General features: G+C 44.9%; 1 protein-coding gene across 8 annotated transcripts; it reads left to right on the top strand.

Annotated features, from left to right (window-relative positions):
* Window positions 1-81: 81 nt before the first annotated feature.
* On the top strand, window positions 82-25,960 carry EEF1D (eukaryotic translation elongation factor 1 delta). Of its 8 annotated transcripts, XM_055706111.1 has the most exons (10): window positions 159-274; window positions 2,027-2,056; window positions 12,596-12,719; window positions 14,569-14,640; window positions 21,351-21,419; window positions 22,617-22,713; window positions 22,990-23,093; window positions 23,992-24,240; window positions 24,876-25,070; window positions 25,862-25,960. In XM_055706111.1, the coding sequence occupies exons 3-10, from the start codon at window positions 12,600-12,602 to the stop codon at window positions 25,898-25,900; spliced, it is 945 nt and encodes a 314-aa protein (XP_055562086.1). In that variant the 5' UTR covers window positions 159-274; window positions 2,027-2,056; window positions 12,596-12,599; the 3' UTR covers window positions 25,901-25,960. The 8 variants fall into 8 exon arrangements, with proteins under 8 accessions (XP_055562092.1, XP_055562087.1, XP_055562089.1 ...); XM_055706112.1 differs by lacking the exon at window positions 2,027-2,056 and having other exon boundaries at window positions 121-274; XM_055706113.1 differs by lacking the exon at window positions 21,351-21,419 and having other exon boundaries at window positions 154-274.
* Window positions 25,961-26,469: the final 509 nt, after the last annotated feature.

The raw sequence follows: 26,469 nt of genomic DNA, 5'->3' as shown, positions 1-26,469 counted from the left end.
GGGGGGCGCACGCTTCACCTCTTCCCCCAGCGCTGCTTTCCCCGCCCCTCCCGGCTGTTCTACCGTGGGGAAAAGGAAGGGGGGGAAGGAGGTCCGCGCGGTGAGTGCGGCGCGTTGTCTCCCCTCGCACACCCCTTCTGCCCCCCCCGCCCCCGCCGCTCGTGGTCCGCGCCGCCCCCACAACCCCCCGCGCGCGCTAAGCTGTATCCCTTTGCCTGGTGGAGGCCGAGTGGAGCGGTGCCGCCTGCGGCCTGCCCGGGGCCCAGCGCTGCCGGTGAGTGCAGTCCCCCTCACCGGCCCGCCGGGCAGGCTCCCCGCTCTCTGGGGCCATTCAGCCCCACCCCCTCTTCCTCCGTGAGCTTTGCTAGTGGGAGTTTCGGGGGACTCTAGGAGATGCCTTGCTCCTCTCACAGCCCCGGGGTGGGAGATTGTGGGAGCCCCTCGTGATCTGCGGGGCCCTTTCCTGCTCGGGGGCCAGGAGGACGGCTTGTGGGGGCTTCCCACGATCCGTGGGGTCCATTCGCTCACAGCCCTCAGGAAGGGGCAATTCGCCTGTCCCCCCTGAGGTCCCTTCCTGCTCACGGGCTGTGGAAGGAGAACGTGTGGCTCCCTCGCAATGGCGGGAACGGGGAGCTCTGGCGGTCTGTCACTATATGTCGTTACTTCCCCTGTTACAGTCAGGGAGGGAGGTTGTGGGGTTCCTCCATTGCCTGTGTGGTCCCTTTTTCATAGCCTGAGTAGTGGGGGTGGATCCCCCCCATTATCTGTAGGGTCCCATGGTACCCTGAGTCCTGAGGGAGGGGGCTTTGGGTGCTTTTGGTCTTCGGGGTTACTCGTACCCGCTCAAGGTCTTGGGGATTAGTGGGGTGACATCCCTACCATGCTCCCCACAATCTCTTAGTTTGGTTTCCTCTTAATGGGTCTGGGAAGGGGGATGTGGGAGTCCCTCCCCACCTCTCCATCCCCTGTGGGGTCTCTTCTCCCCTCACACCCCAAGAAAGGAGGATGTGGGGGGTGCCTTATTTGGGAGATCCCTTTTCTTCTCCTGGGCCCAGGGAAGGGTGTTGTGGGGTTGCTTCTCTTTCGCAGGCTCTAGGGAGGTGGTTGCAGGAGCACCTAGTTACTGGTGTAAGGGCTGATGCTGGAGGTCTCCGTAAATCTTTGTACCTTTCCACGGATTATGGGGAGTGGGTTCTCTCTCTGTTGGGGTGCTGGTGTTGGGATATCCCTGATGCATGAAGCCTCGCCTCTTCAAGCTTGGAGGGGATTAGGGTGGTTTCTGCCTTAGTAAGGAGGGGAGTTAAGAGGAGCCCCCTGTTCCTGTAGCTCTGGGCGCCATGGGGGTCTGCTCTTCTCCCTGTTGTTCATCTTGGCAATGGTTTCTTGTTGAGTCACCTGCTGCAAAGGGAAATTAGAACTGCTGCACTGTCCTGGCACAGAGCAACTGACAGCCCTCTGTAACTGAAGCAGTGGCATGATCCAGCCCATGGCCCTGCACTCTTAGCTGCTTCTCCAAACTTGTTTTGGAGCTGGGAGCCCTGTAATGTCTGGTCTCCTCCATTGACCTGTCTTTGCTCTCTTGGTACACCTGGACCCTGCTTATCTCGCCTTTCCCCCTCTGTGTGCTGGTGTTCCCAGCCCCTCTGTAACCTTGGTGGTGCCTCCAGCAGCCCGTTCTGCTCTTTCTGCTTTTCCTTTTTCTTCCAATGACAGCTCGGTCAGGAGGTATCTATTTCAAAACTATTTGGGGAATGGGAGGAGTGGTTGTGTGAAGGCTGCTGATGTGCTCTCTCAGGGGTTGTGAAGGATTACAGCAGCAGCTGAAGTTGCTGAGGCTGCTACAGTCTTATCATTCCTACTTCCCTGCTGGTGTTCACTGAAATCAATATGGATTTGTTTTTTCAAGTCTAGATCATTGAAGTTTTGGAATTGATTGTAATCTGATGTTCACAATCCTGTCATGCTCAGTGTGGAGGAGAAAATAAATTTGGCGGTATAGCTGTAATTCTTTCCTCTCCTTTTCTAGGTGTGCCCTCTTTCTCCCTGACCTTGCCAGGTATGCCTTTTTTTTTTCTCTTCATCTAAGCTACTTTGCTTTTTCTTGTGATGGTGATTTCTGTCCTGTCTTTCCCTGCTGGTGATTTCTCATGTCCTTGATTATCTCTTCATTTGTACTCGGCAGCATTGTTGCTTGGAGCAAAGAGTTGCATTTTTAGGTGATCGAGATTGAGGGTGGTGGTTGTTTCCCTGGCTAAAGGCTAGCGTGGAGCTTTATATTATAGCAAAGGTGATAGCAGCTCGTCTCCTGACCCTGTGCTGCTGCATTGGACCGCTGTTTCTGCTGCTCGTGAGTTGGGGGAGAGCCAATTTAGGGAACGAAACTAGAAGAGCAATACTACAGAAGCATTAATATTTTCTTTTGCTTTAGCTGCTTGTATTGACTCAGTGCCAGTGTTGAGGAAGGGGTGGATTAGCTCCTTTCAGTTGCAAGAAGCCATCAGACCCTCTGGTGTGAAACAAGTCTTGTTGCTTTTAACTGAATCGCCAAAAATAAAAAGCAGGAGGCAGTGCAGGGATGATGCTTGTCTTTCCTTTGCTGTAGAGCTTGTAGGTATGAAGCAGCTGTCTTAACTGGTGCCTGAATGCGTAGCTGAAATGGCTCTTGCTTTTGTGCAGGACTGCGGTAGTAGCGGTTTTAAGAAGAGGAGAAGCGTTTCACAGGCAGTATGGATGTCTAGTGTGATGTAGCCCAGGTGCAGGTCTGAGGCTGTAGAAAGGAACAAACTGGTGCCTATGGACCTTCTTGGTCCTCTGTCTGCTCTCTCTGACTTCAAATGGGCCATTTCTAGGTTTTTTGGTATTTATATTTTTTTGACTGCTGCTGGGATGAGTGTTCAGGAGTTTCTAATGGAGAGGGTGTGACATGTGATAGCACAAGAGCACTAAATATATAACCATGGTGGCCCTGTCGGAATCACCTGTGCCAGGGCATGTAACCAGATATGCAGATGGAGGGTTGGGATAGAATCTCCTGTAGTTAGAACTTGTCAGTGCTGGGCTGGGGGATGAGCAACTGGTGTTGGCTTGATTGCTGCTTGGATTTACAGAAATCAGGACTTTTCCTGCGTAGCCTTTGGGGCTGCATCTGTGGGGTGGTTTTGAGGTGAAACCACAGCAAGCTGCCTTATGTGTACATCATCCCATGTCCCTTGGTGCCACCTGATGCCCATTTTTGATGTCTTTTTCTGAAGAAGGCAGTTGAACTGTGACTATTGTCTTGCCCTCTTTGTTACAGCTTGCAGAAAGCTGTCACATCCCTCCAGAGATCAGTGACAGATGACATCTGCTGCGCTCGCTCATCTAAAGAGACTCTTCAAGGCTATCAGAAATATTTTGTCACATCAAACTTAAATTATTTCTGGGAGAGCTGATTTCAAACTGTGGTGTTACCTGACTTGCTGTGCCTTGTTGGGAGCTGACTGGTCAGCCTGGCACATGAGATTAAAATCGCAGTTCAATTCCAGTGCAAGAAATTGTGTAGGGCTTGATGGAATTTAGGTCTCTGGGAAGCTGTGACAGACATACTTATAACCTGACTGCACCCACCCCTTTATTTTGTAGGCCTCTCTGTTCAGAAGAAATGTAACTTTCTTATGGATAGAAAAAGAGTGGCTTTCATTAAACCAATAAATGGAGTTGACTTAACTTTCCTTTTTTTGGCTACAGCATTATGGTGATGTATGCTTTTGTTTTACTGACTTTCTAAAAAGTTGCTAGGCTTAAAGGGATAATGCAGCCAAATAGCTGAAGTCCAAAGCTTATTTTGGATTTACAGAACAACAACAGAGGCCGTTTCATTGCCTATTTTTAACATTACGCATTTCCCTGCAGTGCTGGAAGTACACCACAGCTTTGTTCTGGCTTGAAATACCTAGGACGTGGTGACAAGACAACACCAAGCACAAAGTTCTGAAGCTGTAGCTATTGATTCAAAATCCTTTCAGGTTTTTTAAAGCCTTTTTTAGTGGTCTGTGGAGGCCTAAATACTGACCTGTGATTTTTTTTTTTTTTGCTACTTGGGAGTATTTTATTATTTGGCATCAATAAAGATTAATATCATTTGCCTTTTCAGTGGTTTCATGCTTTGTAAAACCCCTGATAAATTATCTGCACTATCACTGGAAAAGCAAAATTGTCCTGGGTACACAGGAGCCAATCTCTGGAGTGTGCAGTAAGAGCTTTTATAAAGTTTGCTGCCTCTGTCTCAAAGCATTAATTTATCTTTGTGCTAAAAAAAGCTCATTAAAATGAAAACCTGCTTCACTTCTGAGAAATGTTATTAGGTCGTGGATGAATGTGGTCTCAAGTGGTTTGAGCGGGAGACCCAAGGGTTCATGTTGCATTACTTTGCTTTAAGTGCAGAGTGCACCTCTAGTTTCTGTGCTGCGTTTTTTGCCAGTGGAGAGTGTTCATAAAACTACAGTGTGTTCTTTCAATTGTAAAACTTTGAGGAGTTGAAGCACTGAAACAATTGCACAGATGGTGGTTTTGTGTGGTGGTAAATCTTAGCTGCTCCAGACTGGACTGTGAGCAGTGTGAGTCAGTTTAAATTTCTCCCAGAACCTCTGAAGAGGTGAATTTCTCCCTCCAGACTTGGTGACATTAGGTGTACTCCCTTTGCTTGTCGTACTGTGATTTAGCAGACTTGGCTGAAGGAGGAGTGTGAGCTTGTGTCTTGTCTGGAGTAAATTTGTACGCTGGGAGAACTGGTAGTGCTGTGGTATTAATGGTCTGCAGCTCTCTCCTGTCATGAGGCTGTCTGCACCAGCTCAGGTGATGGTTTGTGTGGTTAAAAGCTTCATATATGTTTCTTCCCATGTTCTTCTGGGAAAACTTAACGGACACAGAGTAGAAATGTCTTTTTTTTATTTTCAATTTTTGCTTGTTTCTAAACTTCCTCAAAAATCTGGTCTTTATTATAAGGTTTGGCTCATTGTGGAAACAAGTAGGTGCTGCAAGTGTCTTGGACTTGTGTTTGGAAAATGATATTAACACTTGTTGTGATAAATTCCCTTTAAGATTTTTCCCTGGTAATAATCATTGTAAAAACAACACTTGAGTTCCTGTGAGCCAGATTTGATGGGGAACATTTGTGGTCACTTTGGCTTGGAGGTTTGTGTTACTTCCTTGCAGAAACAGCCCTCTTAGGTGTAATGTTAAATTGATGACACAGGAAGCTGTCTTATTGGGCTTTTGTAGGTGTAGCCTCTGTGTAAGTTGAATTCTTCTGCAAGCTTTCACATGTTGTATTGATGCTTTTTCTGAAAAATTGGTAGGCTGAGTACTGGTGTTAGTGTTTTATTTCTGCCTTATTTTATGCAATGTTCTACAGATTGCTGACTTGTAGAAATAACTGCAGTCATGTGAATTCATTATTTGACATTATAATTGTTATATTATATTTTCAGAATTATTTAAAAGTATTTGCTGTTGGTGTTTAGTTACCTGAAACTGGGGGACCTGAGCGCCAGCTGACAGTGTTGATATGGCAGGTTGGGATCTTCTCTGTTTGATTCCCTGTTGTGATGGGGTGGATCCTTTTGGATACTTAATTTTTATTGCTTGTTATTTAAAATTAAAAGTAAGTGGTTGTCTGTGGTGTTGGTTCATGAAGATAATGTAGTTCTGGGGGGTTAACCAGCTGTAAGTTTCATTAAATGTATTTGAGGGGGAATTAACTATATGATAATACATTCAGCTCTTGTCATTCCATGTCCTTGGTGACTAGCTGCTGCATCTCTACAACTTGAAACTTTCTCTAATTTTATCTTTTTTCTTAATGCTATCATAGGAGCTAAAAAAGTAAGTACTCTCTAGTTGTCATGTGGCTTTTGCACTTTCTGGAAGATCAAGGGAATATAGGCATGGATCTGATACTTCTCACTAGACAGATTATTTTACAGTTCTCTGATTTCTACTGGAAATAAGTGTACCTTTACAGATTTGTTTATTAACGTCAGCTGTGTCTCATTTTGATTTGAGACAGTTCTTTGAGAGACACTTGGTAATTGGAGTACTCAATAATCCACCTCACCCTTGAGATGAGTGATGTGGGGGCTGCAACTCCAGTAGCTTGAAGCTGTTTGCTTAAGGACTTGAGCAAAATCACCTATAATTAAAAATACTAAACTCCAGTTATTAGTTTTATTTTTGTCAGATGGTCATACTCTTTCTGTATGAAATGTTAATGGCTGTGTAATGCAAATTAAGTATTTAAAGCTATATTGAGTCATGTCTGGGTTTCTCATTACACCCACTAGAGATTCTTCCTGAAATACTTTTGTTATAACCTCTGAATACAACACCTGTGTTGGGTTAATGAAGTATTCTCAATGAAGGATCTCTTTGAAGGCTGTGATTTTTTCTTGGGATAACTCGAATGTGAATGTAGAGCCAAGCAGAGCATGTCAGGCAAACGGAGAAATCTGATGGTTAAGGACTCCTAAACAGAACAACCTAAGTAACCTACAAATTCAGACTTACTATCCTGCCTATGTAGTTTCAGTTGTGCATTTTATTTTTCCCCTAGATTTTGTGCTGGCAGGTTACTCCACTAGATCCAGATGGCTGCTGTTCTAGAATGTGTGCACTGCAAAGCGGGGCCTTTGTGCACAACATTTTTTATATTTGCATCATTTAATCCTTTTCCAGTCTGCTGAATGACTGAAATACAGATACTGCTCTAGCAGACATTGCCTCCTCTTGATGCTACCCTCCAAGAATCCCATTGAAATTGGCATCTCCTGTAAAGATTATTTTTAAGGGGGATGCTGTTTCCTACTTAAGAAATATAAAAATATCTAAAATTATTTGTCCAGCAGTTGAGATGATCAGGAGTATAGGGCTGCCTCAATGTTGGGGTTTTTTTAACAGCAGGAGTGTATCCTTGTACTTGAAAATAACATGTGTAGGCTCTTTGGAGGCATGTTTTCTGTTTGCATGATGTATGTGATGTCATTTTTCACTGCTTGATGATAGTACTGTGGAAGCTGTAGTAGCAGAGCTTATCCTGACTTGCAAACCTGCATTACCGCTTGCTCATAGCATTGCTCCTACCATGCAATGCATGTGCTTCCAGTGTGGGTGTTTTTGATGTTGATGGTAACAAGTAGGATAATGTTTATTGAAAGCGCTGGTTTGTTTCTAGTTGTCTGTAATAAGAAGTGGGCTTTTTCTCTATTAACTGGTGTACAATGCAAGAGAATAGTGTAAAGTAAAATAAATACTTCAAAGTAAGTTTCAATTTAGATATTTTCACATGTTTTTAGCTGTATCACAGTGCTTTCAGCAGCTATTGGAGGAGCGTTCTCACAACTCAGTAAGAAAAAGATCTGTCTTTGCTTTCCCTAGTAGTTGTTACAATTGAAATACGTTATGACATTAATATTTTAAACTATAGAAATTAAAATTGAAAGTTTAAAAAAGCAAAAGTGTTTAGTTGTAATAGGTTTGTTTTTACTGGTCTGTCAAGCCCCCAGATTTGAGGCTTGTAAATTGTTCCAGGAACTGTTTGAACTGCAAATTGTTGACTGAAGTCTGGAGGATACTTCAGCTGTATGTGTTTTATTTGGCAACCTGTCACAGATAAATTTGTACCTATAAAACATGCAACTGCCAGTAGCTAAACAGAGACCTGGCTTACAGATACTTCATTTTGGGCTTTTTTTTTTACTCTAAGGATCTGACTTTGTAGTGTTTGGCAGTGAGTTACCTACTCGTTAGATGTTTGAGCAGTGCAGTAAATTCTGTACTTGGAAAGGTATTTCCTGTACCAATTAAAATAAGTCTACATGTACTAGGATTATTTTGTTCTGTGGTAAAGTATGACTAAGGAAAACACAGAGTAGATGTAATGGTTTTCATTTCAGTAGATCTTTTTGGTAAACTAAGCTATTTGTGAGATCTTCAGTGATTCATTAGTTTTAATTTGCAAGTAACTGGGGTTTTAAACCAAAACTTGAGTCATAGCTTTTCAGTCAGCTCCCTCTGCTGACTTCTGGTAGCAGAACACAGATAGGTGTAAGCAATGACCTCTAAAGATACTGAAAAATTGGGGCATCTTTCTTTAGCCTGTCTTCCCAAAACCATACCTAGTTGAGAATACCTAACAAGTAATTAAGGACTTACCTACTAACATGGAAGAATATTGTATATGTTACCAGGGATTTGAACAAAGCCTTGTAGGTTTTTTCTGCCAGTTGTCTTCAAAAGTGAAATTTAAAGTGCTTTCAGCCAGTGCCTTTATATTTAAATAGTAACATACAGAATACTTGTCAGAACAGCAGAAGTATTTTAGGAGGAATGTTGTTTTGACTTCAGAAACTAGACATGTTTAGGCAGTTTAATCTTTGAATTAAAATCTGTAACAAAGGAAAAATCGAATAAAAATGCTTAGGCTCTTTGACATGAATAATAATGGTATGATAGCTTTTGACACTCTTGTATTAAGAAATTACCGAAGTCTGATGCATGCCCTTGCTTTATTTAGTTTTCTTGCAACTACTTCATTGTTGTGCTTATCTTTTAATGCTGCCACTCTTTGGAAGATGAGGACAAGGAAGCCTCCCTGCCCAGTAGAAAAAGTGTGGGTAGACAAGCACAAATATGATGAAGCAGAGAGACTGCATTACGAAAGAGAAGCGATGCTAGCTGCTGCAGCCCCAGAGGAGTGCCAGGAGGTAGAGGCTGTAAATGGAGTCTGCAATGATGACTCAGTTGAAAGCGAATTCAAGGGAGACCTGAAGAGAGCAAGGAATGGAAAGAAGCAAAGGAAACGGAAGCGTTCTCCAAAACCCAAAAACGTGGCCTCCAAGTTAGACTCTATTCTGACTGGGTTGTTAGCTGACAATGTGTGGTTTGACAAGCCTTTCTATGATCGCGCTGAGAACATGTACAGGAAAAGACTAGTGGATTGTCAGAACCAGGAAGCACCAGAACCTGAACTAACTGCTGAGCAGTCCCCTTTAGTGGCCAGGTCAAAAGCTGTCCAAGACATTCCTAAGCCAAGGATGCTTTCAGCAGTCCTGTCCTGCTCCCATGGTAGTCTGTCTGCATGTCACCATGTTGTTCAGGATGTCTGGGTCAACAAGTTTGACTTTGATAAGGCTGAGGAGGTGTTTATTGAAAAATCTCAGTTCTTTGTTCCTCCAAATGTCCTAACCATCCCGTCTGTGTGGTCAAATGCTGGCAATGTTGGGCTGAGAACACCGGATGAGGGTTATGTTACAGCCCTGCCTACACCTGCTACACCAAGCTTGGCTCCAGATGTTGTTGCTGCTTCTGCTGCTTCCTCTGTTACCAGTTTGCCTGGTTCTGTACACCAGACGGTAAATGGTAAGCCACAGATTTCCAGCTTGCAGGCGCTCATGTCAGAGGTGTGGTTAGAGAAACCTCTCTATGATGATGCTGAGAAGAGCTTCTACGAGAACATGTTTGATGGTCATCCGTCAGGCAAAGTCAAACAGCAGCAGCGTGGATGCCCCGGAGCATTGAAGAACCACCATGAGGACAGGAACGACAGCACTGGAAAGGAAACAGGCGTGAAACATCTGGAGACCACCACCAACTCTCTGCTTTCCAGTGATGCTGAGCAACCTTCACCTACCTGCTTTTTTCTGCATGAGGGCAGCGAAACTGTGTGGCTTAATAAGCTGGCATATGACAGTGCTGAGACACGATACTATGCAGCCGAGGCTCTGAAAACGTCAAGAACAGGAGACAGTACGGGGATGCAGGAATCTGCAGTAGTAACTCCCTCCCAGCCAGCTGCTTATGCTTCAAGCGTACCTGCACCAGAAACGAAGTAGGAGAAGTTTATTCTGGGGTAACACTCACACATGCAAAACTGCTGGGTCAGGACTGAGCTGAAAGAATTTGCATGTGTAGAAGACAGGAGTCTTCTGTATTTGCAGGACCGAGCATGCATGTCGCTGTAGGGAGATGCTGCTCCTGAGCCAGAGAGCCTGTTTGTGGGCAGGGTAACTGGGGGGTGGGGTGGGGTGGGGCGGGACACACAAACACGAAGACATGGGACTCCTTCCAGGAACCCCTTTCTCCTGATGAATGTTGGTGGCTAAAGGGTAGTATTTGTGTGGTGCCAGAAGTTAAGCATTTAAAGTCAGGGCTGGTAAGTGAGCTAAGGTTTGATTCCCTCTTTGTATGTGGGGGAACTCAGGGCTGTGGCCCTCTTGGTATTCCTATTGCCTACAAAAGGTCATAAAAGTGAGAAGTTGGAGAGAGTAGTCATGAGATTTAAACAGGCCTGCTGAGACAGCAGAAGGTGTGGTGTTTCATCTTTGAATTTGAGAAGTAAAATTGATGGCTGTTTGCTGTGTATTTCTGTTAAAATGCCACAAGATCCTTCAGAAAAGCAGTTATCCCCAGTTCTCCTGCACAGCACATAGGCTAGTCATTGGGCTTCACACAGGCAGTGACTACCTTTGAGCATCACTACCAAATTCCACCTTGCAAAGAAGGCTTGGGGATGATGACGAATTACAATTTAGGGCATTGGTCTGGTGGGCGCATGTGCTATATTTGCTTCACTGGAGGGGGGAAGGTTATTAGACTATTCTGCCTGGAAGCTGCTGTTAATTTTGGGACAGGGCTGGCTGGATTACAGCTTGTTTGATGTGCATATAAGTAGCTGGGTAGGAAGAGTTCATTCTCAAATTGTAGATTATTTTTGTAGTTGTAACTTGCAGTTATAAATCAGTTTGAAGCCAGAAACATTTAAAGACTTCCTTTTAAAGTCCTGAATGATGTGCGGTATGAGATAATGCTTTCTGTGTTAAATATATGCTTTTGTGTATGACTGGATGAACCCCGAAGTCTGCTGCATGGAGGTCTGTACTGCCCTGGGATCCTGTCCGGAGGACAGTGCTTAGAAGTTATCTTGCAGTGCTAAGGTAGAGACTGATGTTCTTGGGGGGGGGAAAAAGGATTTTGGAGCATTAGGTCTTATTTCTGACACTTCCGATCATTGAGGTTTTTTTAGCACTTGTTGTAAAGGTTTTAAGATCTTTACATCAATGATACAGGGGATTAGAGACAAGCTTTAGAGCATATGTGCCTTTCATCCTGTCCTGTCTGGGATAATTTTCTCTTTACTTGAACAGAACTAGATGTTTGGTCATGCCTTTCACCCTTCCCCAGGCAAGTGCATGTGTTGTTGTAAAATAGATGGCATGTTTGTGTGTAACCAGGGTTCTTTGTTAATAGTACTGGTTGGCAGGTCAAGCGGGGTCTTGGAGGTTTGAGTGCTGATGAGAATGGCTTCTGTGTAGAGGAGCTGTGTGGTATGGTGGCCTCTGGCCTCTTCTGAATGAGTAGATGAGAAGGGTGCTTGTTTTACAAGACTCATCTGTTGGCTTTTGTGGAAGTACTGGAGAGCTGGTGGGGGTTGAGCTGACGGGTTTGCAGGTTGCTTTTAGTTGCTGTCTGCATTGTGTGGTGGAACCTGGTAATGGTGTGGTTTCATTGTGGTGCTCTGTCCCTGTTCTCACCTTCTCCAGCTGATGTTGGCTCTGTGGCTGTCCCCTGGTTTGAAATAAGGGCACATCTTCTCTTACTGTTGCAAGGGCTCAGTCGTTTGCTTTCAAGTTAAGAAATTAACCTGTGGAAGCTGCTGCACTGAAGAAAAAATAACACTATTTCACAGCAGTTTTAGGATGCTTTATGCTGTTCCTCCATGTAGCGGCATGTGCATATCCCTTGCAAATGTTGCATTCCTGATTATTTTAATTTCCAAACAGTTGCAGCAGCTTCCAAAAGGGCAGCACATGTGGGTTACCTGTGGTACTGTTGTAAATTGTGTATATGTCTGGACTCTGGAGGCCAGTTGCTGTCAGTGTCAGGTGGTGTGCTGGGTTGTTCTTTACAGGAAGATTCAGTAGTGCACCCTAATGAAACATGGTGTGACCTGTTAGAGACATGTACTAGTCTAAGACAGCCAACAGTTGCTGTCAATGCAGTTGAATTGTTTTCAAGGAAGACTGAAATGTGTTTTAAATTTTGTGAGCTAGTGTCAGGAGTTGCCTGTCACGTACAGAGTGCTCTCTTGTTGGCACACTGTAGTGTGGCACATGATGCTTGGAGCTGTGTATTCTTCAATCTTTGGTTTCACAGTCACCAGGTGTCTTAAGAATTAAAAGCATTATTTCCTTTTTGTTTCTCGTGTACAAGATATCTTTCTTAGCAGCAGATTCCCATGTGTCTAGCATGATCTAGAAAATCCTGCTCTGAAAGTGCTTTTGTGGAAGAAGGTACAGATCAGCTAATTCATTCTGTCCCCACTTGGTGTCCTGTTGCTAAATGCAGGTCAGGCCAGGCAGACAGGTGGGTAATTAGGCTGCCCTGCTTTCTTAATAGGATCCTGTTCACTTAAAGCTTTCCACTGGAGGGGAAATGGCCAAGCAGAGAGCTGCAGGCACAGCTCTATGGGGGAAGAAAGCTCTCTTCTGACAAGCTCATTGCAAGCTGTTAACCTTAAGTACTTCTAGGAACTCACTTTTGTGGTTTCTTTTCCTTTCTGTAGAAAAATGGCAGTTGACTACTTTATGCATGAGAAGATCTGGTTTGAGAAGTACAAGTATGATGATGCTGAGAGAAGATTCTATGAGCAGATGAACGGGCCAGTTAGCAGCTCTTCACACCAGCAGGTAACACTTGTTCTCATATGGGTTTAGTAGAGTGCTGGAGCTTTAAGAGCTAATACAAAGCAGGCAGAAGGACACAATCCACCTAGATGCGCACATCTGAATAATTTCCACTGTTGGTGCTGCTTTTTCCAAGTGTAAGTCTTGTCTTTGGAGCTCTCTAAGCCTACCCCCTAATGTCTTTTGAAAGGCAATCTTCTGTGGACTGTGAAGAATTTCTGCCACACAACCAGTGTACTGGGAGATCAGATGCCTTTGTAACAGCAGGCAAAGCAGTTACAGGTTGCCACAGTTACTCTTAATCTTTTCAGGCTGCTATGGCGGGGCACAGATGCTATCTGTGATCTAATAGGGGCACAGCTTGATCTGTAAGCCCCAAGAGCTGCAGTTCTGATGACTAAGCTGGGTGATATGCTGTGCAGAGAACTGACCTGTCCCCATTCAGCCAGGGAAGATGCTGTTTTGCTGCTGTTTTGGAGCAGCAAAACCTTCCTTGGCAAGGGATATAATTGAGTATGTATGATACAATGTTTGAAGAGAGGCAGTGTGGCTCCAAAGAGACAAGGAATTACGGTCCTCTCTTTGTACCCCCCTGAAGTATTCAGTGTGCTCCTGCAGAAGACTGCATCACAGGACTGGTGAGTTGGGGGGAGCAGGTGGAGGCGAAGCATGGGGCATGCTGCAGCAGCACAAGCTGAGTAGTTCAAGTTTAAATATTAGCCTGAAATTATTACTGTTTAAAGGTACAGAGCTATCGTAACTTCTTCCTGCTATGTAATGAGCTGTTAACTGCTTATGCGTTCGGTTGGTTATATAGAAAGCTGCTTAAGAGTTTTAAACGGCTGTCTTGCAAGTGTTTAAGGGGAAGCTTTTTGCTTAGGTAATAGCTTCTAGGCGCACACTATTCCTGCTGGCCATGCTAGCATAGTGGTGGCACAGCACCTAGGACACTTGCATAAAAATTAGAAGCTATAGATGAGCACTTGAAGTAGATGTTAAAGTGCAAATCTCTGCAGTGCTCTTAGAAGAACTGTTAAGCTATTTCATGCCACGTAATGAGCTTCCAATGAAGAAGACCTCCCTGCAAGAAGGCTCTGGTGGAGATTCAGCAGCAGTTTATCAACCACTTGCCTGCTAAGGAAAAAGATACATGCTCCTTAGAACCTTCCTGCAACCTGGAAGTGGTTTCCATCTGAATGTGTCCAGGCTGTTGCTCTTCTGTGGTTTATTTGACATGGGGGGTTGAACCTGTGGGTGGTTTCATATCTCGGATCTTGCTTGTGGGGTTGCAGTCTGGAAGAGGCAAGGAGTGAACGGATCATGGAAACTGAATTTGTGCCCTAGGAAGGGAATCTTCAAATCCAGGTTGAGGCATGGCAGCAGGAGCATGGGGGTGGAAAAGCACAACCTTGTGCTGCCATATTCTGGGTCATACCTGTCTGGATGGAAGACTTCAGCTAGGGCTATCACTTCTTGCCTGAATACAGTGACAGGTAATACTATGAAAAAGAACTGCCTAATGATAGATCTGGAAGGAGTACTGAAGTGACTCCAACCCTCTGCCTGGCTGGCAGCTGTCCAAACCCTTCAGGATAATAATAGAGAACTGAAAAGCTCTTGACTGGATGATCTTCTGGACACGTGGCCTGATGTGACCAGGGACTGCAGTCCATGCTCCTTCATTTAGAACCAATCCTTCTTGCAGCTAATTTTGCAATATTTGCTGAATCATTGGAAGAAACCCTCCCCCGCTCTTGCCCCCTCCTTTTTTTTTATTTAACTTCCCTGACCAGTTTCCAATGTTTCATATTTTTTAAAAAAAATATCTTGGCTCTTTCTGCACTGTTTGCAGGAGAACGGGGCCAGCACGATCCTACGCGACATTGCCAGAGCCAGGGAGAATATCCAGAAATCGCTGGCCGGAGTGAGTACCCAAGCTCTCACCAGCTGGCTACCTGCAACCATTTTTAGCTGTGGTGCACCTCACAGAACTCCACTGTGACCACTTCATAGATTGTGTGGCTTCTTATTTTTAAGTTAGAGGAGAAGACTAAGGTGTGCAGTGCTGTGTACCACCAGCATAGCTCCATCTCATCAAGAGCACCGTTACTACTAGAGTGCATGCTGCTTACCTGCTTGATAGCCTGCAGTGCTTTTTAAAACTAACTGGATTTGGGTTAATGCTGTGCATTTCTTTTTGCTCCTGGTGGAATGTTCCACAAGTCTTATCTAACAGGTTATGTGTCACTGTTAAAATAACCTTGCTGAGTAGCGAAGCACTGAGCTGCCAGCAGGCGTGTGTGTCTCTCTTGGGGTACACTGTGCTGCCACCTTCTCTTTTCTGTTTTGCTTTCAGTTAGGGTATGTGCAAAAAAATGGTATCTTCCATCTGCTGCATCTAGGAAATTCAGCTTGGCTACTAGCTCCTAAGTCTGGACCGTCCTGTACAAGTTCAGTAACATCCTTTCTGGAGGTGTTTTTGTGCTGATATGTACAAACAGCACTGTTAAGTCTTAAATCTTTCAAGAGGAAGCTGAGATCTTATATTAAGTGGACTGGTGTCACGGGTGAAGAAAAGTCACTGAATATAGTCCATGTGTCTTGATTTCTTACCTCTGCAGTGGAGCTACTACATACCTTCCATCCGAGGGTATCCATCCTTTATATTGATTTGGCCTTGTAACTGCCTGTTGCGGTATTTAACACCCTCAATTTCTATTTAGAACAGTACAGTAACAGGGAGTGGAGCCTTTCTCAAGGGGAGTATTTAATACTCCTTAAAACAAGCAGAAAAGAGCCATATGTTGGGATGAACTTGAAGGAGTTTGGTTAATTGCTTTCTCCTTGGTGGTCTCCCTGTGCCTGTTGAAGTTGACACTACAAAAGCAGCTTCTGCAGCTGCTTGTGTGAGTGATCCAGAATACTCATTGCTGCACTGGAACTTGGAACTGGATGCAGGAAGAGCAGGGCAAACTTGATGAAAGGATTAATTTTTTTAGATTCAGTGATTTTGAATACAGCATGGGAATCAATGGAAAGTTGGGACATCTTAGTAATCTTAAAACCAAACAAAAACATGTTGGGAAGAAAAATACTTGAAGCTTTTCTAATGTTAGTTTCTTATTTTGGCATCAGTATTTCAGTCAACAGCTTAGGGAACATTTTCCTGAGCTGGCTCACTTAAGTTCAGATCTGAAATAATGTTTGGGCTGTCAGTACAGACTACCAACCCCTGTCAAAGACTTTTAGTTTGGACTTTAGTAAGGCAAATATGTGGGAAAATGAGCCTCCATCCAAAACAGGGTTGAAGAATGCTTTGCACAGTGTTAAATGCCTTTGGAGAGACCTTTTCAAGCTGGGCAAGGCTGCTGCTGCCTCCAGGAGCAGAGGCTGCATGTGGTGAGTAGGGACAGGAAACCTAAATACAGATCACCTGGCAGTGCTGCTGGTCTGCCCTGAAGGCATATTCTCATCTTGCAGAATGGTCTGTAGTTTGCCAAAGATGTGGAGTTTCTTGCCCTGGCCTGTTACTCCTGTTAGAGGTGCTTTCTGTCAGAAGCATGTCAATTTAGATTGTCCAGGTCCTGTAATGGGAACAACCGCGAGAACCAGCAAAGCACTAGACCAAAGCTGGAAAGAAATTTGAGAACATAAAGTCCTTTGCACCCCTGTGGCACTTGGTGGTGTTACTGCTGAATACAAAAAAATTCATCTGCTGGATTTTTGTTTCTTTGAAGAAAGCTTGGTGGGCTTGAGGATTTAAGGTCAGGATTGAGCCATAGGGCCTTAAAATTAGAATCCAGGGTGTTGCAGAAAGCAGACTGAGACTCTCCAGTGAAGTCTTGAAGGAAAAGCATTGTATTACTGCACAACTGTTTTAGGCAAAGCATTGTGCACCCTAATCTGCATTGCTGCCAGGGGCATGCCATAGTAATTTAACCTATAGCTGCTGTTCTGCTCTCAAAGTATGCAGTTGCTTGGATAAGCAGAGAACATGGCAACAGTTACCTCCTCCTTACTGTTCTGTTATCCTGTTTTACTGATCATGCCTTACCCTGCCTGATGTGATACCCCAGAGAGCTCACAGTTTCAGTTTTTCCACATGTTGCCACACCTCTGTCCTGAAACCTGAGGCAGTGAACAGCAGTTGGATTTTCTGTGTTAGCGGGTCAATTAGAAAGACTGAACTGTTGAGAAACAAGTCTGAAACATCAGCTTTTGTAGCTTGCGTTTCTGAAGGATCATAATTAATCTTGGGACAGCCATGGCATGAAGCAGGCTTGACTTTAGAACACGCTTAAACTTCAGGTTTGTGTTTCAGAAAGCCTGATTTATACTGTGATTTACAGGGCAATAGTGAAGCATGTTTTTATAGTCAGGATTTAGTTTTTCCTTTGATCTGAACATGTAGAGTTACTGTCAGGAGTCTGCAGCTGTAACAAGCAAAGAGTTGCCTCTCAAGACAGGAAGATGAAAGATTAGTGCCTGCCTTTTGCTGTGAAATTCAGCCAAGGCTGGTTTCAGATCTGCTTCAGCTGGATAGTGTTGTTCTGAGATGTGTGAATGAGCATTAGAAGGGTTGAGGCAATGGTTTGTACCTCCTGAAGGAGGCTACAAAGCTCTGATGCTGGAAACATTTGTTTGCACATACCTTTCATCCTGCTTTGCATGGTCATCTCTGCTTTAAACAATCTCTCCAGTTGACATCTGCTTGATTGCTAATGCTTTCCTAGATATAAAGTTGTTAACATGCGCAGTACTGCGGCTTGTGGCATTGAGACCACAGGCGGTGAGAAATCTTACAGCTGGGGACCTGAGGCACAGAGGATTGACGTGTCTGAGATCGTAAGCAAGTCCAGCAGAGTGGGTGACTGAACTCTTGCTTCTTACACCCTCCCTGGGGGCTGTAATGGCAGGGATGTCACTGAGTAGCTGGCTGTCGTGAGTGTCTGAAGTTCTGTTATTCCCCTCTCTGCCCAAGCTCCCTCTTACAGAGCTGCTGTATTTGTTTCCTGTGTGTGGATTTCAAACAAGACTCCCACAAAACCTCTGATCGTGCTAAAGTGTTTGGAGACCCTAGTCATACTAAAGTGTTTGGAGACCACATTCAGAAATACGTCTGTATGTGCAGGGAACAGTTGCACTTTCTGTAGGAAACCGGCCAGGATCCATCTTGCCGGTGTTAGGCAGGGGAACTCTTCTAGTTCAGCATAATTTCCCCACAGTTCAATTTGGTTTATCTGACCATGGTTAAACTTACCATGTTTCCAGAGCCTCTAGGCAGGCAACCTGAGGGAAAAGGGTGTTCTTCAATGAAATGAAAATAAGTGCATGAAATAAGTTTAATTTTTTGGATGAAGCAGAGTTCTTTGTGAGGACTGGAAAACCTACACATCACATCTGTTACAGAGCTTGTAAAGCCTGCATGCTGTTCTTTTTAATTACTGTTATAACTTGTTAACTCAAATTAAGGGAAAAGTGTTGATACCTCCAGATATTACTTGTAGTGAGGGAAGTGCCAGCTTTCCAGCTGTTAGTTAGGCCTGAGATACCAAGGCACAAAAGCTCTTAGCTGTAGTTGTCCAGGTGGATTTCTTTCAGCTGATAGAAATCTCTCTGGCCAATTACAAGAGCTCTTCCTTTGGTACATCAGGGTGCTCACAAAGCACTCATAGCTTTATCCAAAAAGAAATGGTAACCTTTGCCAACTTTTTCTCCTTTAGTCAGTGGTAGTCTCTGATACGTAAAGTAAGTTTTAGAGAACGTCACAGAGGGCCAGATGTTGATAGTCCTTTGAGGCTGAGGCTAGATTCTGTATTCTACCCTTCATAAGCAGGAAGTCCTAGGGGTTTAATGTGCCTGGATGATTAAATCTGTATGCAGTCCTTAAGTGGTTCTGGGCTTGCTGAGTGCTGCTGCTATGCAAAATATTTTTAATAGGTTGCAGCACTGGTCAGTGTATCGCTCATGTGGGTTCAGTACAAAAACTATGGCTTAAGCTTATTAAAAATAAAGGTTTTAAGAGCTCTGTCTGTGAGACAATATGCAGGAAGTGACTGATGTTCTGGAACTCCCCACCTTTGGGATTTTGCATTACTGTCCTTGATAAAACTGACCAATGTTTGTGTTGAGCTTCCTCTTGGCACAGTTGAGTCAAGTGGAAATAGTGTTTGGTTGTGCATAGGAAAAAACACACTGTAGGTAGTGTCTTGCTTAGGTTGGTGACCACATCTCTAAAAGTTTGAAACATCCTCACCTCAGGGGAGAACCCACAGTCTCATAAAGGCAGCTTTTCATCAAATTCTGAACATGAGGCTTACCTACCTCCCAGAACTGGGAACTTGGTTCAGCGTTGTGAAGGTTATGGGTTCTCAAGGGATGGCAGGTCCAGTCTACGAAGACCTTTTATCTCCTGTTTGTTTGAGCTTGGGGCAGGCAACCCTCTCTTCTTGCCAGGAAAAGATGGCTGTGCTCAGGCTCATGCTGCCCAGGGGCTGCTCGGGACTAACAAATAACTTCTGAGTTCCACAGGGTGTTGAATTAAATGCTTTGCTGTGCCATGTCTGGGAGCACTGTGAGCCCCAATCATGTTTAAACCTCCCTCTTAAACAGGTGTGAAAAATACAGCATGGATGAGCAAGTGCATCCAGGTTTAGGATGATCTTAGCATATGTAATATGCTGAATCTTTCATCCAGGTGCACAACACTCAACTATGAATTTTGTGGGTGTGTAAGTCATAGGTGCAGCTAAGTTGATAATTAATCTTGCCATTTCTGCAGAGACCTCAGTAGCAACTTGAAACTGAGGAATCCCAGAGGTGAGATGGCTTCTCATGGAGTCATCTATATATCTGGGCTGCAGCTCCCTGCATGCCTGTGCTACCTGTACTACTCCATACTGATGGGCAGATGCATACTTAAATTCCCCACTGAGAATGCTGGCTCTTCTCTGGGCTTCATTATCTGTATTAGCAACCTTAATGTTGTCTTACCTGCCAGGCTCAATGTAAGCTGGCAAAGGAAGGGTGAAAAGGGGAAAAAAAATTGTGCATTGTAGAGCTCTGCCTCGCTGCCCAATTCCCTGGGTGCTACACAAAGTTTTACAAACAGGTACTGACAGCAATATACAGCTAGGATTGTATCCTAGTATTTTATACTACTCAAAAGAAAGCTCTGTTGAAATAATAAAATACCATTTTTTTCCCATGCTTCTCCTTGTCAAGAACAGCTTCTTGCAGAGCAGAGTGTTAGAGTCCTCTCACCTTGCTTTTGTAAGCCATAGCTATGGCATTTTTGGGGACAATGGCCATGACTTTCTCAGACTCTTCCCCTAAATGACACAAACGTGCAAGGAAGGTTTGTCTTGAGCTGGAGGCCTCCTGCCAAGCTGTAGGTGTTTTTCCTGTGGGACTACAGGCAGGAGCAGTGCTGACGGATTCCATGTGAGGCTTCAGGATGGCAGCTGACAAGTGTAAAGGTAGATGGTACTGCCTCAATTTAATTTCTCATTTTTGAGAGGTTATTGCTAAGAGGGAAAAGAAATGCGAGGCACAGCTGGGTTCTGCGGCAAATGCTTCTACTAAAGCTGAAAGCCAGGGTTTCAGAGTGGGTTGTTCTGCAGCGCTGAACAGGCTGAAGAAGGTGTAGCCATCTTACAGTGTCTTGAAAGTCCACAGCTGTGCACAGGATAGCCAGTCACCAGGGCAAGCATAGAGCCTGCTGAAATGCTTCAGCATTTGGCCTGAAAATGCGAGTAGGGCTTCAAACTGCCAAATATCTGTGGTGCTTGCTGCTTAGCTGAATCAGCAGGCTGCCTTTGGGAAAAAAACAAGCAGGTGTGTATCTCCTTGCAGGTGACACAGCTCCTGTGTTTGATAATAAGTCAAAACATGAAGTGCTTTTTCAAGGGGTGAGGATAGATATGACTGCTGCCAGAATTCCCTTCTCACTGAATTAACTTAGACCTTTGCCCTCATGGTGTAACTCGGACAGGAAGAGATCAGGCAATGAGTTCATCTGAGCTTTAATGTTTGTTCTTGGTGCGTAAGGCTAAGGGCTAGCCTGGTGTGATGAGCCCACGGTGGCTAGCAGCCTCTGTTCTTAGTTGTGCATGTGAGGATGGAAGCCCACGCAGGGGTTTCAAAGTTGTTAGTGCAGACCAGTGTTGTGTTACTTTAGGGAGAGGTGCACTAGTGGTGATTGTGGACTTGTTAAGAGTCTCGGTGACTTTGCATGTGTTTCTGTATCTGTCAGGTTTTCTCTAATGACCGGAGAACGAGCTGAGCCTGTGATGTGTGCTGCAGTAATGCATGCATCTGCTGCACCTCTGATTTTACAGATGGGGAGATGACTGAGACCATGCTCTAGACATCTCGGTCTAGTTCTGCCGCTCAGCGGTGTGCCCTTTCTGCAGGCACTGAGATGTTTAACAAGAAGATGACAGAGTTCATGGATAAATGTCTCTCTGCAGGCTTTGTTCAGTGTGTAGCTGGTATGAGGCCGTATCTTGTTGCTTGATTTTCCTGCATGTGGGTCTGCTTCCTGCACTTGAACTGCCTCTTCCAGCTTGAGTGAAATCCTTTTCTCTCTCCCAAGTCGAACCAAATGTCCCCCAAACCTTTTGCCCTTCGCAGCAGAAGACAGTTCCTCGTAGCAAAGAAGCTCCTTCTGCCCGTCACAAGAGGCAGTCAGGCCGCTCAACTGTAAGTCACCTGCGCACGGATGGAGCTGGTTGTGTGATTTGAGAGGGTGTTGTAGGGCAAGGACAGTCCTGCCTCGGAGAGATGGACCAGATTCTCCTTCCTTATGATGAGAAACATATGTCCTTTGGCACATGGTTGTAGCTTTGATATAATCCTATATAACAGGAACTTAGAGCAGGGCATTTAGGTCCCCCAGCTTGGTGTCTGGGGACTGCAGATCAGTGCTTGCCTTCCTGAGCCTGCATCTGCTGCAAAGGCTCTGTCAGAGGTTGATTTCATGGTGCTTTTGATGTCTGGCCCCTGCCCCTTTTTGGATGGGTGGAGAAGGGTCTCTTTGACCTTCCTGCTAGGGTAGCTCACATGTCTTCCAGGGCCAGGCGTCTCCCAGACCTGCTGTCTGTGTGCCACATATTCTTCATCTTAACCCCTGTATTTCCCCCTCTCCATCTTAAGTGACTGCTTGGATCTCAGAAGCATGTCAACTGCAACAGAGAACTGCATTATAATTACAAGCAGGATGCACCTGAATGAGTATAATTTTCTCTATTGTTATATTCAGTTAAAAGTGACACTTGAGGTGTGAAGGCCTGTTATTTTCTTTCCCTTGGCTGATTTGAATTTACAGATAAGGGCCTGCTTAAAAAAAACCCACTCTTTTTCACTATTAAATACTTTTGAAGCTGGATCACTATAACTGCTCCCTCAGGATGTGTTACAGTAGGCTTAAACTGTTTTGCGAGGAGTTAAAGGCTGGACTGGGGAAGGTGGGGGTATGGAACTGCTGGGATCTCTTTCCAGCTTTCACAGTGACTCACTGTGTGATGTTAGGCAGGTCACTTCTGTGCTCTGTGCCTCAATTTGTTTGTAAGAGGAGACCTGCTGCCCCACTTAAGGGCCTTAGTGTGAAATTTTCAAAACTGTGTGTTCAGTGTCAGTCTGTGATCTGAGACTGAAGAATTACTTCATCCTTTGTTCATCAGTGCCAGCTGAAATTTCTCAAGATATATTTCATGCTTCATCCTAGAGCTGCTATATTTATATTCTTTTTGTAAAGCCTTTAGAGAAAATACCCTTGTTCTTAGATTAGCTCTCAAATTTTCTTCTTCCCTGAAGGCATGACTCTGCTTTGCTTCACTGAACCACTGAGTTTGGGAGTAGGTGAACCGACTTACTTCATTCCTGTTTTCCTTGTTGCAGAGTGCAAGCACAGCCTCTTCTGGGCCTGTTGGTGACCAAAATGAACTCCTGTCCAGAATTTCTCACCTGGAGGTAGAAAATCAAAACCTTCGCAGTGGTAAGTAGGAGAATCTTCTGCAAAGAAAGCAAAACTGGATGTGGGGGTCCTGCTTCTGTGGGGTGTATCCCTTACTGGCCTTGTCTGTCACCAGGTGAGCATGTCAGTATCTTGATCAGAGCTTTGTAGGCTTCCCTCTGACTGGGGCAACTGGTGGTTTTTAAAGCCCACTTTGAGCAGAAGCAAGTTATCCTGACTTATATTCAGAGCCTACAAGATAAGGCTGTACTGTTTTTTTTCCCTCCCCCCCCCCCCCCCCCCCCCACCTTCTTGCAGTTGTTGCAGACCTTCAGATGGCCATCTTTAAGTTGGAAAGCCGCCTGAATGCTCTGGAAAAGTCATCTACCTCCCACCAGCCCTCACCAGTTCCTCCAACCCAGGTGAGCCTTGGCAAAGTGCTGTTCTTGAATGCTTCACAGTCACAAAGTGTCAGGTCATTTCAAAGGTCTTGTGGCTGTCTGAAGATGGAGAGATGCTTATAATTAGGATGAGTCTGTTGCAGGTTTTCCAGCAGTTTTGGCAGCTGCCTCATCACCTTTCCCAAAAAGTATGTATGGAGAGGAGTAGTCTGCTGTAAGACCAGCGAAGAAGCTACGTTAGAGATTTCAGCTAGGGAGAGCTGGTGCAAATCTGTTTGGAGTTTATATACGTGATTAACATGTAGTCCACAGTGCTGTGAGTTTGTTAGCAAGGCACCAGATAAAATGCCACTCTGTTATAATAGATAAGCGGAATTGGTGATGCTTATTTCTTTTTTAACAAACGTCCCCATAAGAATGTATTTAACTTAAGAGAAAGCTCTGTGGGAGCTGAATACACGGCACCAATTTGATCATTCTTGTTGTAGGTTGGAAGACATGCTACCAGTGGTGCTGGTGTCTCTGCAGTAAGCGTACAGAATGTGTAGGCCCCTCCTCATGCTAGGGCAAGATGCTTGGTTGTGTTCCTAACTGCTGTCCCACTCAGACTCTCATGGTAGAAGTACCCTGAGCACTTAGGAGGAGGATCAGCTCTTGGCTACATGGTGATTTTTGCTCTAGGGGTTAGAAGTATGGCCATGCTGGGCCAGTTCAAAGGTCCATATGGTCCAGTGTCCTGTTTTGATGGCCAATAGCTGATTCTTCACACAAATCACATGGTGTGGGCCATGTTCACTGTCTTGAGCAATGCAGACTTCTGTACCTGAGCTTCTCTTGAGTGCTGCTGTCATTCAGCTTCAAGTTAATCTTCTTCCCTTTTTCCTTAATGCAAACTTGAATGCATGTCACCCCAATGAAGAAAGTGGAACCATTCAGTGTTCCCTCCAAGAGAGTGGAGCTCCCATCTGCTTCACCAGCAAAGAAAGTTGAGCCAGCTGCTGCAGAGGACGATGACGACGATGACATTGACCTTTTTGGTAGTGATGATGAAGAGGAAGACCAAGAGGCTGCCAAAGTCCGGGAGGAGAGACTGCGTCAGTATGCAGAGAAGAAGGCCAAGAAACCGGGTCTTATTGCCAAGTCTTCTATCCTTTTGGATGTGAAGCCAGTGAGTAACTGCAGGGGGGAAGCCCCCGAGTGAGGCTGTATGTCTTGTGCTGAAGGAGGCTGTAAATCACTTGCACATCTGAGAGGGCTGATGAAGATAGGACCTGCAGGTTTCCAAACAAGGGGTCAGAGCACAGTGGGATATTGCAGCTGGGATCTGTAGCCTTTGCGCTGCTGCCTTGCTCCTTGCACCGTAGCAAGCGTAGGCTGTTATCTGAGGTTCCCCTAGTCAGGACTAGCCCTTTAAGATGGGAAGAAACCTGTCTTTGTCAAGTTAGCATGGTAGAACAAAAACTCCAGGCTGGCTAGTGCTCATGGAGATGCCCTTTGTGAAAGTCACTTTAAAGTGAGCACTCCAAAGCAGCTGCATTGCTGCAGGAAGAATCCCCCTTGCATGCATCTGCAGTGCCTACAGGTGGAATTGAAAAAACGTGATATGCAGCATTGCTGCCATGTCAGATACAGCTTGGTGAACCCATCAGCTAATTCTGGTAAAAACTATAGACAAAAAAGGGCAGCTTGGGTCAGCTGAAATGTGCTGAGAGGTGTAGCGTTCAATTTTAAGTCACTGGATACCTCTTGGGGGCTAATGGTGGTATCTAGGAAAACTAAAGTTCATACTCCATATTTTTGCAGTGGGATGATGAGACTGACATGGCGAAGATGGAGGAGTGTGTACGGTCCATCCACATGGATGGGTTGGTGTGGGGAGCCTCCAAACTGGTCCCAGTAGGCTATGGCATTAAGAAGCTCCAAATCCAGTGTGTAGTGGAGGATGACAAAGTCGGAACAGACATCCTGGAGGAGGAGATAACCAAGTTTGAAGACTATGTAAGTCTTTCAGCAAGCTCTGTAATCCTGGGTGATGCCTGACCCACAGATTTTGGCAAACTTGAATTTTTATTTAAAAAAAACCAACCAAACCCAAACAATAGAATTGATGGCGTCTGCCTGCTGAGACACTGGTATAGTGTATTTAAATATATTTTTTAAGGCTGGATGATGCAGCTATTTTGCAGTATTTTCTAGAGCCTTTTTGGAGGCTCTTAGTGCCCATCCAGCTCCCACAGATTATTACTTTGGATAAGCCCTGCTTTGACACTTAGCCTGTGCAGCACCAGGGTAGACACACAAATGTTTAACCTTCATGGCTGGAGGTGTCTCAATCCCTGTCCTTCTTCCATGGAAATGACAGTAGGAGCTCCAGCCCTGGGCCAGGTGATATGCAGCTCAGCAGAGCTCCTAGTCTTACTGTTGAGAGCATGGTGGGTTTTACCTTTTTTGCTTTGGCTACTCTTTTGCTTATATTTAGAGTAAATCGGGAACTTCTGCTCTTTAGCCTTAACATTGCTAGAAACTCTTTAATATGTATGTTCTTCATAGGCTAGACTGTCTAAAGATTTATGCAGTAACTAGTACAGTGCAGTTTCCTGTTGTGACTGTTTCTAGAATTATTAAAAAGGTCCTCTTACTGCAGCTGGGAAGCTGGCCTGAGACCTGGGCCATGCTTGATCTTTTTGAGCATTGCTGGTGCACGCTGTGAAGAAATCCCTGATGTGAGTGCTTGCTTTGAATATCTGGAAACACCTTGGTGACCTTCAGCTTTACTGGTTTTGTTTCAGGTGCAGAGTGTTGACATTGCTGCTTTCAACAAGATCTAGAAGTAAAACTGTATCCCCTTTGAAACTGTAACTAATAAAGATCAAGACTGGGAGTGCAAATTGGATGATGTTTGTCTCTGCCAAGTGCAACATCTCCAGAGTGATTTGTTGTGAGACTTTGGGGTATTTCCCTTCCTTGTTCCATTCATAAAAGGGGAGCAGTCTTGAGGCAGGAGTGACCTACATTTCTGGGTTGGAAAGAAGGTCCGAGGAGCATCCTGTATGAGTAGCCTGTGCTAAGGGTGGTTGCAGTCACCTTTCCCAAAAGTAGAGACTCCAGTCATTCTCTACACCCTGCACACACACCTTCCCCCCCCAAACACCCAACACGCACACAAAAAAAAAAAAGAAAACCCCAAAACCAAACCCCACAAATCAGGACTAATCAGCAGGAAGCATCCAGAAATTGCTGGCTTGGGACTGAATTTCTTCTGTCTCTTCCCCTTGCTGCTCTTGGTACCCTGCACAGGGTCACTTGAGCTGATCATTTGGTGTGTTAGGAGCCAGGGCCATCTGGAGCATGGCCTGTGGAAAGGGGAGGTGAGGTGGCATTTCTAACTGTAGTCACG

This window comes from Falco cherrug, chromosome 3, assembly GCF_023634085.1.
Source record: "Falco cherrug isolate bFalChe1 chromosome 3, bFalChe1.pri, whole genome shotgun sequence".
NCBI lineage: Eukaryota > Metazoa > Chordata > Aves > Falconiformes > Falconidae > Falco > Falco cherrug.
Note: the sequence above shows the minus strand (reverse complement) of the source record. Positions and strands in the feature narration are given on the sequence as shown.